The sequence below is a fragment of the Halichoerus grypus genome, chromosome 2, assembly GCF_964656455.1.
Source record: "Halichoerus grypus chromosome 2, mHalGry1.hap1.1, whole genome shotgun sequence".
Taxonomy (NCBI): Eukaryota; Metazoa; Chordata; class Mammalia; order Carnivora; family Phocidae; genus Halichoerus; species Halichoerus grypus.
This window is the reverse complement of record NC_135713.1, coordinates 65,686,128-65,702,499: the sequence shown is the minus strand read 5'-3', so window position 1 is coordinate 65,702,499 and position 16,372 is coordinate 65,686,128. Positions and strand designations below refer to the sequence as shown.

Here is a 16,372-nt window from a genome sequence, read left to right as displayed (position 1 = left end):
TTTTGTGAACTCAGTGCATTCATGACAATTATCTATAGAACTTTTTAAAAAGTACAACATGGTAGGGCGCCTGGGTGGCTCAGTCGTTAAGTGTCTGCCTTCAGCTCGGGTCATGATTCCAGGGTCCTGGGATCAAGCCCTGCATCGGGCTCCCTGCGCGGCGGGAAGCCTGCTTCTCCCTCTCCCTCTGCCCCTGCTTGTGTTCCCTCTCTCGCTGTGTCTCTCTCTGTCGAATAAATAAATAAAATCTTTAAAAAAAAAAAAAGTACAACATGGTAAAAAAGGCAAATGCTATTAAAGAATATATAGTAAAAAACCTGTCTCCCACTCCTGATCCCCAGGCTTTCAGAAACCCTTTCCAGAGCCACTACTGTTACTAGTTTCTCATGTATCCTGTGTGCAAGTATATACGTATGCACAGCCCCCATCCCTGATTTTTGTTTTTAATTTTATATAATGGGAGCGTATTACATGCTGCTGCTCCCCTCCCCCACTTTTTTTCCTCGCTTATACAATGTCCTGGAGATCACTCCATATTAGCAAAATGTATCATCTTTTTGCTCTTCCTCTCTAAAATGACCTCTGTTCAAATTCCAGGTCTGGGGCCCAAGTCCCAGTCTCTGTCTTGTCACCTGCACATTTTGAGTTACAGCATCTTCTAAAAGAAATGAGTGTGATACTATCTGTAGGGTACCTAGTACAGTACCAGGCATGCAGTGACGCTGAATGATTGCTGCTCATGAACATTCCTCTCCCTGCGGAGCTCCTCAGGGAACGTGGCCTTTCACGGAAGATGATGTGAGACTGCAGAATCAGACCGACACAAATTCAAACCCTGCCCTCAAATTTCTTGTAAAAGGGACATGGCATTTCTGAGGGAGACATGTATTCTTTTATTAGGCCAGTTCTCTACTAATGGATATTTAGGTAGTTTCCAATCTCTGTAATGACAAACACAACAATAGGCCCACTCATATTGTATAAGTAAAGTAGCTGATCTAATAACATACTGAGGTTGGGACTTAACTTGCAAAATCCCGGATCCAGAGTCCCAGCTTCTCTTTATTCCTCATTCAACAACTCTGCTTTCCTCTCTGAACACTTTCCTCTTTGCCCTTTGTCATCAGTTTCCATTGTCTGCTTGACATGAAAAATGCACGTGGGTAGGCCTAGCAACTACTAATTACTTCAAATAGGAGAAACCACCTTTACACAGAAGATGAAATGATTATCTGAATTCTAAAACTATCATACAATCTTATCATTATTATGAATTCACTGTAAGGAATTTGTTCCCATAATGGCCATGGAATCACCCAACGGGGCTAGAGAGTGCTCAGCATGGGGTAGAGGATAAAAATCAGAGAAGAAAATTGGCTACTCTGAGAAGAAGGACCACCATTAGCAAGACAAGCCCCAACTCTGGGCTACTAATACTGCCACATGGACATGGGCTGAACCTGGATTTATCGGAGGTAGCTTACTGGATCACCCTGCCCCAGTCTGACATCGATTTCTACTCACATAGCTTGCCTTTCATCGGCTTTACAAAACCTTTCAAAATGTATTTCTGATTGCCACAAGCCAAGTTGGGCTTCTGCTGACGTCACATCTCACACAATGTGCCAATCACAGTAAGTACTCATAAATGATTATTTTCTTGACATTACTATTTCTCAACAGCCCAGAACTATATATGGCATCATCTGAAGCTGTACTTGACTATTAAAGCATTTTTCTGTCTCTCTTGCTTTGGGTTGCACCCACTTCAGATCACCAATGGATGCTGGTTAGCTCCCCACGTGTGAATCATTTGCTACAGGGTCTAGAGCTGTATGGCACCATCGTCCCCTGCTGTGGCCAACTGACCTACTAACAGAAAAGTGCTTGAGCTGGGAGTCATGCAGTGTTGAATCTGCTCTAGTGATGTTCACAGGGGATGCTTGAGAAGCCCGCAGTGAACCCCAGGAGCAGGTGGATCAGCCATTCACACCAGCTGTTAATCCGGATTCCGAAGAGGCAGCCCTCCCACCACATCTGGACCTCAGGGAGGTTCCACCTTAACACACAAGAGACTTCCTTTAAAATGAAATTGTCAGTATTCAAAATTCTGGACACTTTGCATAAATATCCAAATTGTATTCTTCCCTTAAAACACTGGAAGTTTTGGCAACACTGAGTCCGCTCTCTTGCAGAGAAACAAGGGGCTTGGCTTGAGCAGCAGCTGTCTGCTTGCGGACCAGCACAAACCAACATCACTCAGAAGTCATTTTCGTCAGCCCCCGGGGAATTGTGTTTGCAGTGTTTTCCACAGATGCTGAGTGGGAATGCCAACATGTCAGCGGATCCTACTTTTCAGTTGTTCGAAGACTACACTGCAACTACTTATTTCTCTGTTCATCACTGGGGTACGGTTAAGAACCTAAAATGCTGCCTCAGACAATCATAGCATTGTTTATCCGTTGCAAATGGCTCCACCCCATACTTTGCTTCCAGCTAATTATGGATGATAGCCAAACATGCTGTCTACACTGCCTACTTAGAACAGATTCTCTTCTGACAGGAAGCCACCTATGTGAATTGCCAAGGCCTTGTCAGAGAAAGGGCTGTACAAATATGCACTTTGCCTTCCTGCCCTCTCGCCTCCTGCTTTACCCCCAAGCTCCGTCTGAGGCCAGGTAGATTTGCAGGAATGCTCTGGCTGCCCGCCCTGGAGCTGCACCCCTCTGGGTGGGGCCCAGGCAGGCTGGCTGCAGGGCTCTGACTCTGGAATGCGCTTCCTCCTAGAGGTGCCAAGGCCTAATCTGTGTGGATTCTAAACACAATGGATTTTTTGCTACCAGGGAATTTATTATTCATGATTGAGAGGTAAAAAAAGGTGTTTTAAATTTGTAGACAACTGAGATGTAAGGGGAATAGTCGCTAAGTTAGACTGAATTACTTTAAGAAATAAAAGAATGTCTCCTACAATAAAAAATCATGCACGATCAAGGTTATAAACTAACAAAAAACAAAGGCCTCCTATCACAACTTGGTTTTTATTACATATAAATGTTAAATGAGGTGAGAATTTATGCCTATAACTCCTGAAACTGTAGTTCTAAAATGTTGTTTTAGGGAAAGTATCAGCAGAATTTAATCTATGAAAATTAATAGCTGGCCTGTTTAGAGTTAAAAAAAAAAAATCTATCTTCTATCTAAACCGTAACTCCATTTTTGCCAAATACAGTACAATCGAATTAACTTTTTCTATGTCTTAATATCAGCGTTCTGCCGCTTTGTCAAAAATTTTAAATGAAAATTTAAGTTAATTGTGGCAGCATCATTTAGTAAAGTAACATTTTTGTTCCCTTTGGTCAGTAAGAAGTAATTTTTAAAAAAACAAGAGCTACTGTTCCTTTCCTGCCCAGCCACCCATGAATGAGTCTCAGGAATAGGGAGCTTCTAAGGAAGGGGGCTGTCGGAGCTGGGAGTGTGGGAGGAAGGGACAGGGCTGAAGGAACCGCCTATAGGGGCAGAGAAGGAAACAGAGGCCAGAGGGCCTCAGCGACCTAGTGACCCGCAGGCCACTCCCTCAAGCATCCCTCCCTTCCCCCAGGCAGCGGAACCTTCAAGGGGGACTGGCAGAGGCGTCCTAAGCAGGCTTGACCCTAAGCACAGCGGGCTCTTAGGCTCACCAGAGACCCCTCCCTCTCACACACGTCCCAGCCCAGCTTCACAGAAAACTGCCCACCCTCTTGGGGCCTGGAGGGCTGGGACAAGGAGTGCAGCGGTGACTAACGTAGGTGAAGACAAGAGGACCCTCTTCAAATATTCTGCTCTAAGTCTGAACCCCACCATGACCTTAGGAGTAGGGCATGGGTCGGACTGGGTCACCACCAGCTGGGTTCAACTGAGGCTCAAAGCTGAGTACATTTGAATTAGAGGAAAAAGAAAATATCAGATTTGAAAAAGCAGAACAACATTAATCCCAGCCTCCACCACATCCTCCGTATGTGTGCGACAGCAGCTGTTAACACCTCATCATTGGCATTTGCTAAGTGGTCCTTCCTGACACAGGACAGTCACACTGTCCAAGGAGGGTCACCTCTCGATCCCAGAACACATCAGGGTTTTGTGGAACCCAGGCTTGACAAGTCACGCTAAAAGTAATTCCAAATCAAAGCAAAATGTGTACACGGCAAAGTCTTAGTTTCTAAACACAGCATTGTTTAATCCTTTTTAGATTAAAAATTATGAAAATACACTACTGTTTAAAATATATATAATAAATTAGCATGAATGCTTAAAGCTATCACTACAAGGAGATTCACTTTATATTTATAGTCTTCAAAATTTCAAGCAGCTTAAACATCCAAGAACTAAACACTGGTTGAATAAGCTATGTCATGTCTATACATCTGTGTGGCAGAAAATTATATAGATCTTAAAATAGTGCTAAGAACTGGGGCGCCTAGGTGGCTCAGTCGGTTAAGCGTCTGCCTTCGGCTCAGGTCGTGATCCCAGGGTCCTGGGATGGAGCCCCGCATCGGGCTCCCTGCTCAGCGGGGAGTCTGCTTCTCCCTCTCCCTCTGCCTGCTGCTCCCCCTGCTTGTGTTCTCTGTCAAATAAATAAATAAAATGTTTAAAAAAATAGTGCTAAGAACATTTCAAAACTTATTAGAACATATCTATGATATATCTATGATATATTATTAAATAAGTAAAGTGGATTGTAAAAGAATACTATATTGCTTTTGCAGAAAAGATATACAAACAACCAGAAGGCTATATAATAAAGTGTTAAGTACTAGGAGAATGGAATTGAAGATGAAAGATTTTTTTGTTTTGGAAGGAAAGGTTCTAAGTTTCCTAACTTTTCTTAAAACAAGCGTGTATGTATGTACATATGTATTTTTATGTAAACTCTACACCCAACATGGGTTGGACCCTGAGATCAAGAGTTGCACACTCTACCAACTGAGCCAGCCAGGCTTTTATGATAATAAATGCATAATGTGCTGCACTTTTTTTTTTTTTTTAAAGTAAGCTCCATGTCCAGTGTGGAGCCCAATTTGGGGCCTAAACTCACTACCCTGAGATCAAGACCCCAGCTGAAATCAAGAGTCAGAGGCTCAACAGACTGAGCCACCCAGGTGCCCCATAATGTGCTGCATTTTAAAAAGATTTCCCAGACGCTGAGAGGCTGTCTTTGAAAAACCTGGGTGGTACATTAGCCACACCCTCATCCCCTACCGGAGAGAGCGTGTTTTACTACAACACAAGATGAGTGGAGAGTGGGGGGGAGGGGGGATATGAGGGTTCAATACCATCCCCTGGGGTGTTCTCTGCATAAGGTAAGAGAAAAACAAAAACATGGGGCACCTAGGTGGCACAGTGGGTTAAATGCCAACTTCTTGATTTCAGCTCAGGTCGTGATCTCAGGGTCATGAGATGGAGCCATGGGTCAGGCTCTGCACTCAGCATGGAATCTGCTTGGGATTCTCTCTCCCTCTCCCTCTCTCCCTCCTGCTTGTGCTCTCTCTCCCTGTCTCAAATAAATAAATGAATAAATCTATCTTAAAAGAGAGAGAGAGAGAGAGAACCAAAAATTCCTGTCCGTAAATTAATCAGCTTCTAGAATTTGGGAGTCCAAGGAGAGCCACACACCCACACATACAGAAAGTATTACAGAGGCAGGTATCTTTATAAGAGCACATTTGAAGAAAAGGAGCTGAGTAGGTTTGTATAAAAAGCATGTGTGGAATCCCACATCTCGAATAGGATGAAATGTTGATTTGAAGGAAGGAATGCTTTTGATATATTCAGTTGGTCTCGATAATTTCATGAGGCATGGCAATTCAGAAACAGCACAGGATTTGAAAGTTCAATTATTAATTACACCACACTGTATTTGATCCAAGTGGGACTTAAGATTGCTCATATACAAAGATAAATACAAAAAATTAAGATAAAGATATTAAATATTAAGGCTAGAATTTTTATCATAAGCCACCTATTTAGTATATAATCTTGGACAAATTACCTTTTAAAATCTTAGTTTCCTCATCAGCCAAACAGGGATAATGATAATACTTATGTGACAAAGTAACCTATTGCAAATCGTGTCTTATTTTTGCCACTACAGAACCAACAGAAAGAATTTAATTTCCTCCCAGCTCAGTGAGAGGGAGGGACCTACAGTCAGATCTAATTTGACTTTGAAACAGTAAGGCAGGTGACATTCTCACAGCCAGGAGCAGTAGAGCAAAATACTTTCCTCCTAGGCTCGGCATAAGGATTCAGTGAAACAATGGATGTCATAATGCGATGTCAATTGTCATGCAATGTTCAGATAGAAATTGTTATTAAAAATTCCACTCATTTCCCATAATACGATAAAAACAAAAACCAGGAGACCTAGGTTCTTATCCCAGTCCCCCCTCTGTCTAGCTGCTGGAATCATGTCTTCCTCATCTGTAAAATGGGAACATACTCTTTGCTCTGCCCTATCTCACAGGTTATTGTGGGCTCAAGTGAGACAGTATATGAGAAAGTCCAGGGGCGCCTGGGTGACACAGTCAGTTAAGTGTCTCTTGGTTTCAGCTCAGGTCATGATCTCAGGGTAGTGAGATCGAGCCCCACGTCAGGCTCTGTGCTGGGCGTGGAGTCTGCTCGTCCCTCTTCCTCTACTCCACACCCCCTCCTGCTCTCTTGCTCTCTCTCATAAATAAAATCTTTAAAAAAGTCCACGGAACGTGTTAGATAAGGGTGATCTATAAGTAAGCCATAAATCAAACTCAGTAATGTATAATGTCACTTTACAGTACAATTCTGTGAGTTCTGAACATGGAACATGGATTAAAACTGATTAGCTGGCTTTATTACAGAAGTAGTCTTCATTTAAAACAAAAAACCTGAGCAACCCAGATGTCCATCAATAGTAGAATGGATAAAGAAATGATCATAACATGGAATACTCACAGCAAGAAAAATGAATGCACTTTAGTATACACTACATAATAGCATTGATAGAGAGAAGCAAAACACAAACAATACACATCATGATTCATTCATATAATGTTACAAATAGGCAAAATAAACTTGTTTGTTCAGGGAAGGCTGCACAGTATTAAAATTATAACAAAAATTAAGGAAATAATTACCACAAAGTCAGATGGGGATTTTCTCTGGTTGGGGAGGGAGGAGATAGTGAAGATATCATCAGGCCAATAGGAAGGACTTTGGGGCTGTAGGCTCTGTTAAATTTTCTGTGTGTATGTACAAGTGTATATATATATATATATATATATATATATATTCATGTATGTATGTACACTGTAGTCACTTTTCTACACATATATTTCACAATAAATGACCAATAACAAAAATTCAACTAAATTCTGTACAGATTAAGTTATGTCAATAGTGTTCCTTTTTTTTGTTTTGTTTTAAGAACTTTTGCTAAGAGTTTCAGTTCTAATCTCAGATACATGAAACTAAGAGATTACTCAGTTGGGATTTTATTCAAAAAGAAAATATAATCATTAAGCAGGTTATGGTGATTCAAGCTGACTACTGGTCTACTTATTAGTAATTTCTAATTGCTTGGACATTTTCAGGGCCAAATTAAACATTCTACTGTTACCAATAAAAGAAAACTACATGGCTATCACCACCTGGGCATATCTCACACCACCACCCTAAAAGGAAATGCAAAGTTACATCAGTGACTTACCAGCTGGCTGTGTTTGTGCTTTTCTCTTTGGGTAAGTCTTGCTTCGACTTCTTGCCACATTCTGATCTGGCCGAGGAAGCTGAATAGAAAGATCTCGACTCATTTGCAATGCTGTCCTGCCACTTGGAAGTGCAACATTTTGGTTAGCACAGATAAAACCACACAGTCACAAAATTAAACCACGGCTCACTCAGAATATCTACAATGTATGGAGAGGGAAAAAAAGCAAAGACTCACGCAGGCCATGAGTATATAAGGGTTTTCAATGGGTTCTCATTGCAATATTAACCAAGGGCTAATAGGAGAGTCTTAGGTTAGACAGAAGGATGATCTATCAGAGGGAGAAACAGGGAGAAATGTATTAAAGGAGTTAGGTTTAGATTTAAGTAGAATGATGAGCTAGAAATAGAGGATGCTGATGGTCTTCCAGCTCTACAACTAAATAGTAAATTACATTAGGCTAAAGTAAACAATAGCAATGAATCTACATGAATCAACAGGTCTCTGGGTTGTACTTACACAGCAAGTTGCAAAGCATACCTCCCCCACAGGACCACTTGGTATGATTTTACCCTGAACCCTGCTGTGGCACAATCCACCGTTTATTATGCTCACCTCACCTGTACCAGATCAAGTGCCCAGAAAGATTTAGAGCTAGCCTAAAAGCCCACGCAAAGTGCTGCTTCTCTAAAGAGTCTGAGAATGCAAGGAGGTGTGCTCTCCTTGGGAATGGACTTTCAAGTAATCTTCCTGAGCAATTGTGCAATTCTGTTTGCTGGATTTCAGTGAACATTCACCTTACTGAAAAATTATTCCACAGCTGCTGAATTTGAGCGAATGAATGACCCTGACTTCCACAGGAAAATATCATTCAGGTACAGGAAAAATGCATTTCTGTATGTTTGGTTTGATTCATCACAAAAAGAGCCATGTATGGGAGGAAAAAGGACTTTTAATGGCTCAAATCTTATTCCTCCTACATTTACAGGATAAATATTAATAAATCTCTCCCCAAAAGAGATAAGACTCATAAAGCAAAATTCACCTCCTACGTGCTTCTGTGAAAGTTTCCCCTAGTGACTACCCCAATTACCTTTATTAGAAATAAAAAGATGCTTGAAATACTCATAAAAGTGACTCCTCATCAGGCAAACTGGGGATACCAGTTGGTATGAGCTACCATGGGAATTTAGATGGCAGGTTCTATCCGTGAGCATGCTTCGTGTTCAATAGTTCACGGGAACCAGGCAGAAGGGAGGGGAGAAAACCTGTGACAGATTTTCTTTCACTTGAAATCTTACTTTTTTTTTTTTAAGGTAGCATATAAGGTACCACAAGTAGCAACATCTCTCTCCTGAAAAGCTAAAAAAAAAAAAAAAAAAATTCCATATGAAGAGCAGAATTCCATTATTATAAATGGTTTGATGAATAAAGATAAGAGCTACTTACAACAGACTTTCTCTGTTATCAGAAAGATTTGGGTACTGTGTATCTCACTGCAGAGAGGAAGAAATATTTGCCCTAAAAATATAACCCAATATGTGGGTCACAGTGGCATTTTATAATGAGATTTTACTTTATCATTCAATTTTTCCTCATGGTTTCTCTCTCAGGAATAGAGGAGAAATAAGAAAATCATATTACAAGATTAATAAAACTATGGTCCAGAAACATAAACTGATCTGCCCCGGCATGTACAGGGCTCCTGACCAGAGCAAGCCTTCTGACCTCCAGATGGTTGTGGCCCAGCCTGGTGGCACGGGACAGAGGGCAGAACATGGAGCTGTCGGGTTGGAAGTGACAAGCCCTGCTTAAAACAAAGCTCTGCTACCATTGTGTGGTCTTCAGCAGATTATTTTTAAAATCTCCCAGAGCCTCATTTTCCTCATTGAAAATATATTTCTACTTATGCAGTCTCTTTCCGAGCAGAAATATTCTTGTACAGTATTCTTACTACTTCCTTGTAGCAGAAAGTATGTGATGAAAATAGAGATTTACGGTGTAAAGTGTGAGAGTTCCTATACATGTCTGGTGGCTCTCTGTAGTGACAGGAAAGAGCTTTTTCCCCCCATAGTCACCCACTTCCCTGCCACCTCACACTCCGGCGCACGCACTCTGCTAGGGAGGGCACAACTGGCAATCAGCGGGGTAAGGGGGAGGGAACAAGTGTAACAAGTGTAAAGACACCTGGGTTCAAATCCCAGCCTTGCCACTTATTGGTTCAAGGTCTTTAGTTCAGTTACTTTATTTGGGGCGGGGGGGGGGGTGGTGCTCAAATTTCTCATCTGTATAAATGAGGATACGACGCCTCCCTTGGCAGGTCATTGCACAGATTAAATAAAGTAACACATTTAAAGCACCTGACAGAAAAGAGGTCCTCTTGAGAGTGTGGTCTCTCCCACACTTCAAGAAATGTGGGAAGCCCATGTGATTTCAGTCCTATAAGAAGGTCACCTGGGTCCCCAGGGGGATTTCTCAGGCCTAATTCTCACTTCTGGAGGATAAAGTCTATACAACTCATTCATTCATTCTAACCCGGAGTCACCTACATACTTAACAGGTGAAGGCAAAGTTAGTTTTTGAGGAGCTCAAAAAAGGAGCACTCAGTGTATAACAAAATATTTCATCAGTACCTATTTCAAATTATTGCTATCTGATAATAAAACAACAACAAAAGGATTAGATTTCGGATTTCAACTCAGTTTACCCACAAATTTTGAATTTTTGAAAGGACTGGCAGTCACAGATCACCAGAAATATTGAATTTTTTCCTTCATAAGAATTCATTTTTCTAAAAGGTGTTGGAATCTTCTTGGTATTCCGCAAGCCCCAAGATGCAGGAAAGAGTATAAAGGCTAGAACTCTGTCTTCCTCCATTACACACACACCACTAAAAATACATCCACAATTATACACACAGAACACGCAGACACCCACATTCACACACCACAGCCACTTGTCATGCTGTTCTTTATCCCTGATGCTCTGAAGGCCTGCCGGGTAGAGGAGGGGGCTGCCCGTGTTTCCAGTGCTCTGCTTTTATTCTACGGTTTCTCCAGAATGTTTCAAGAAAGGAGTAAGCATATGATGTTTGTTAAAGGCTGGTTGCTTTTCCTCTTTCGACAATTAACAGTCCACAGGCTGGCAACCACCCAGCAGTCAGAGACCCACCTCTGTGTGAGCCTAGCTCTGGGCAGTGGGCTGAAACATCTTTCTTCCAGGGATGGTGTAATGTTAATGCTTCCTACATACAGACATGGAGATTTGGGTTTCATTAAGACTTACTAGGGAGTTAATACCATCCACAAAATTAGAACAGATTTAGCAGACCTTCCAATTCTACAAAGGTTACCTTTAATTACTTTCTCGGAAGAAATGATATTTAATATGCAAAATCCAGTAACTTTCTAATAATAATTCCCAGTAGCCACAACATTTGCATTTCAATAAATTTGAGAAATCAGGTATGGGTAAATCTGTGGAAACCAACTACAGCATATGTTAAACAGCATAATTACAATTTTAATAGCATGAACACTGACAGATGCCTTTTCACTAGCTTCATTTCAGTGACAAGGAGATAGATTTACACATTCTCTTGATAACCCTAAAAATGTTTTATGCCCCAACTGGAAAAACAGCCCAAATACTGACTATCAGTTCTTCTCAATATAAAAATTTCCACTCTTCGGGTTACCTTGAAGAGTGACTTGGCCTCTCTGAACCTTAGTTTCCTCACATATTAAGGAGGATAATGTTAAGAAGACTGCAATGATTCAAAGAAGCAATGAATGGAAACCATTTAGCACAACACACGGCACTTAATTACTGCTCAGTAAAGTTTAGATATAATTACAGCATTACTACATGTAGGTTTTATGCAGTAGGGAACACGATTTGATCCACAGTATAAGGTACACATTGTGTTACAATAGGGGATCAACTGAATGTCCTAAGAACACCATTCAACTACAATTCAGGATATCTACTTTGTTTCATAATCACAACATAATTAAAAATAAAGTGATAATTGTATTGAAATGAGTATCTGAAGATAATAAGCTCTACTACATTCTAAAAGCCCTAAGCTTAAACCTGAAAGGCTGCTTTTTTTGTTTTTTGTTTTTTGTTTTTTGTTTTCTAGAGATAGGGGAGACAGAGAAAGACAGAGGAGAGTAGGGAAGGGGGAGAGGGAGAGGGAGAAGAAGAATCCCAATCAGGCTCCACACCCAGTGTGGAGCCCAAAGAGGGGCTCGATCTCAAGACCCTGAGATCATGACCTGAGCTGAAATCAAGAGTTAGGATGCTTAAGCGACTGTACCACCCAGGCGCCCCATCAAGAAAGTTAATAAACTGTTACACTTTTGAAAGTCATGGGCACTGTAGAAAAATTAATAAAAGATTTAAGTCATAAACTTTAATGTGCATGTATGTGGACAACTGACCTCAATATTTATTTATTCATACACACACACACACCCTTCCCCAGGGAAAAAATGCCATTTACCTATACCGGTGCTTAGAACTCATGGATCCAAACTTGCTGAGTTTTCTTGACAATGAATTTGATTCATTTTCTGGCATTCTAATAAATTTTTAGAAGAAAATTAGACAAGGATTCATAAATACTTACACAACACTTGAGCAAAAGCTAGGTAGAAAATATAGTGCAACACTGTTTCACAGCTAGTCGAAACATTTTATTTATTCTACATGTTGGCAGGAGATAATTATCAGTTATTTTAAGCTAAAATTTGAAATACAACCACTCTCTCGGATTTTACATAGATCAAATACTTTCTCTACTTAAGAATTTTATCACAAAAGAAAAAAAAAAAAGGATTTTGTCACTATGTTGATTGACCCATGCCATGGTTTTCATGGCAGATCTGATGTGGTGTTTCACTGTTCTTTGTATTTCGGGACTTCCCATTCCAGGGTACCTTCAACAGACACCTTCCATGTGGAGCTCCTTGGCCCAGGCCCCACTGGCCTACTGGCGATGTCTCAGACCCGCTGGGCCACATCCCTCACCTAATATAAACTCTATGAAGGACACTGGTCACTGTATAAGAATACTTCTCCAACATCATGCTATTTGGGAGAAGTGTTCCATCCACATCAAATAGGAATTAGGGGAAGAATTAATCTAGCTTTAAATTTAAAAGCAAAAAATAAAGTTTAATATGTTACCTGATAGGATATGGTTTTATCTTTACACCATAAGGATGTGAAACAAGAAGTGTTGCCACAATCCAAGGGTCTATTCTTTATCCTCATTTCACTTGACCTCCGAGGAGCATGCAATGCAGCTGCCAGCTTCTTATTCACCAGGACATTTTCCTCCCTAGTTCCCACTTTTTCCATACACTTTACTGGCTACTGGCTACTCCTTCTTATACTCCTTCATTGGTTCTTACCGCCCTCTAAATGCTGGGAGGATCCCACAGCTCAGTCCTCGGCTATCTGCTTCTCTTTCCTCACTTTTGCCACAGATGACCTCATCCAGTCCTCTTTGCCTTAATTACCCAGTAAGTTTACATGGCCAGCCTTGGTCTTTCCAAGACGCCTTGTATACCCAACCACCTACTCCACATCTCTACTTAGATGGCTAACAAGCATTTCATATTTAGTATGTCCTCAGAACATTTAATTTCCACCAATACCAAAGCTTCACTCTTTATATATACAAAAGTCCTTGACCCTTTCTTGTAGTAGGAAAGAAGAAAGTATCTGTGTGTGTGTGTGTGTGTGTGTGTGTGTGTGTGTGTGTTTGTGTGTGTGTTAATATGATCCAGAAAATTAGGTGGCTGAAAAAAATTAACAGAAGAGAAACACTTCTAAATTTCTACTGTAGACAGAAAACAATTATTGTTATAAAAACAAATCAATTTTCATTTATTAGAACAATGCATAAAACTTTCACATTAACATACCTAAAAAATGTATGATGTTCTACACTGCACTTCCAAAGATGCTTGCAAGCAGTCTTACTTCGAGCTTCAAAAAAGAATGAGGTTTCATTGCACTAAGAGAAAAAAGAGAGAGAACATGAATTACTGACCATAATGTTCTTCAGATGACAGCCACATTCTAGTTACCAAAAATTCAAGTAAGCAGAGAAATTATTAACACATAAAACAAAAACCAATTATCTCCTGGTAACGATTTTTGGAATGTTGCCTTAAAACCACCTTCAATAATTAAAATTACAAAATGTAAGTTCCATGTAAATCTTAGTGGCATCACCTTTATCACCTGCTTCTGTGTCACCCCACGACCACGGATAATCAGGGGCATGGCATGGAAGGACTGTAAACATTTCTATCATAAATGGGCACCCAAACAGGACAACACCAACTGTGTGGAAATCAACTCCCAATAAAAAGGAGATGCCCATAAATCCAGTTCTTAACTGGATTATTTTTAAGGACTATACAGGCCCGATCTAAAATGATGACTAAAGAATCTCAAGCGGGGCCCATGCGAGGAGCGACCACCACAGCAGTGTCATCCAAGCACATCCAAATCATGTCTCTGAGCTTCTGCATTCTGCACCCAGTTACTGGGTGAAATAAATGATGTGACAAAATAAATAAATAAATAAATGATATGACAGATGTAAAGTACACAATAGTACACATTAAATTTCAACTATTATTTTAATCCTGTGGATACTTACCTACATTTAATAGATAAGAAGTCATTCTACTTGTGCAGAAGATACTTTTTTTTTTTTTTTTAAGTGACTGAATAGGAAACCAAGCAAAATACAACAGGAGTACTCAAATAATAAACTACAAGTTCAGTGAAGTTCTGCTTTTTATCTAAGACAAAATTAGCAAACTCAAGTCTCAAATGCAGAAATGCCCCTGGAATGAGGTTTCTATGGATGTATAAACACAAAACTGGCAATGCGGAGGAGTAATTGAAAGGATCCTCCCCACCTTTTAATAAAGACAGAACATTTATATGCATGAAATTTCTTCCAAGTCCATCTGGAATGAGGCTGCCCAGTTTAGAAGTTTATTTATAAGATGAAAGGGTATGATGACAACAGAGCCAATATATGCATGTTACGGCAAGGCCAACTGTAATTCCAAAACCTTGTGAAGTGGAGGAAGGAACTTAAGACAACTCCCAGGTTTCTGTCGTGGGGAATGCTACCTAATAAAATACAGCAAGTAGAAAAAATTGGGGATTTGGATGGTGAGAGAATGGATAGCAAGCTCAGGCGATTTTGATTTTGAGGTGCCCGTGGAATGGGGAACTAAACACCCCGAGGGGGCCAGGAAACCTGCAGCACTGAGCTGAAGACAGGCCATCCCTGCTGACACAGATGATTTCACCCGAGAGCGTAACAGAGATTGTTCAGGGAGACAGAATGAAGCGGGGGAAGATAAAATCACAGCCAGGATGCTTGTGAAGATGGAGTGAGAGGGGTCAAAATGGACCAGGAGGCAATGATGTCCCAGAGGCTGGGAGGAGAGCACAAGTCTCAAGGGACCCGGAAAGGTCAAACGGGGTTTGAAAGGAGGTGACTGCATTTCACGGTAAGAAATCTTCAGTGCCTTGCATGAAAGGGGGAGAAATTACAAAATTAGAGATAAGGGAGAAAAGTCAATGAATTCAGAAAGGGTTTTCCTCAAAAGCAAAAGAAATGGGGGGAGGGGGTACCCAGGAAATGACAGAAGATCCTTGGGGGCAGGGTGGGGAACCAAACATCCTGCCAGGCGAGAAAAATGCTTAGAGGGGAGGGTTTTTTCCTTTTCCTTTTCTTTCTTTAATATAAAATATACATACATGGTACAGATGCCAAAAGTTACCAAAATGGACACACACGGATAACTAAAATCTCCCTCCCACCACTGTTCTAATCCCCTTCCCCAGACACAACCACTATTAAGAGTTTTTTTTTCTTTATATATATATGTATATATGTGTGTGTGTATGTGTGTGTGTGTATGTATGTATATGTTTTTCAGGTCACTGGATTATCCAAAAATATGATGCACAGGTCGTTTATTTTAAAATGATTTTGCTTGTGATTGCATTGTATCAGGATAAATGATCAAGATAAAGCGAGTACAGGACAGGCTGTCCCCTCCCCCCTGCCACCACCTATCTCGGTATCTACACCCCACCTTCTTGTGCCTTTCAACAACTAGAGCACCCCGTGGGCCAGGACCTACTGGACATTATCACCAACAAGAAATGGTGGCTGGGAAAGACTACTCTGTGACACTGATACTTGTACTAAAATTTTAGCAAATAAGGTGGGATTTGCATACCCAAAAACAAATTTTCAGAAAGTTATTTAATGGCATATAATCTAGATTTCTAAAAATGGAGGAGAAACAAAAGCATTCAATCTTAAAAATAAAGTAAATCCCCTCGAACTTTTCTTGAGCTGGTTTTCATTTTATTCTTCACATAAGCGTCTATATTCCTTTTCTTTTTAAATAGAGACCCAGCCACAGGATATCCAATATATTTTTTTTTAACTACCATCACTTCATGAAAGGAGAAAAGGTATTTAAGAGTCCAACCAGAATTGGGTTTTCTCAAGTTTCCTTGGGTACAAATATATTAAAGGAACAAAAGAGGTTCCCACAGGCCTCCCAATTACTTCTGCCATGTGCAAATGACAAGTAT

General features: G+C 40.6%; 1 protein-coding gene across 4 annotated transcripts in view; it reads right to left on the bottom strand.

The window, feature by feature from the left end:
• Positions 1 to 16,372, bottom strand: part of EPB41L4A (erythrocyte membrane protein band 4.1 like 4A) — a 236,777-nt gene that overhangs the window by 63,600 nt on the left and 156,805 nt on the right. For all 4 annotated transcript variants that reach the window (XM_078066943.1, XM_078066945.1, XM_078066946.1 and 1 more), the window contains 3 exons: positions 13,654 to 13,745; positions 12,225 to 12,302; positions 7,718 to 7,839 (listed from right to left, as the gene is read on the bottom strand). In XM_078066943.1, coding sequence (XP_077923069.1) covers positions 7,718 to 7,839; positions 12,225 to 12,302; positions 13,654 to 13,745 — 292 coding nt within the window. The remainder of the gene's footprint in view (positions 1 to 7,717; positions 7,840 to 12,224; positions 12,303 to 13,653; positions 13,746 to 16,372) is intronic.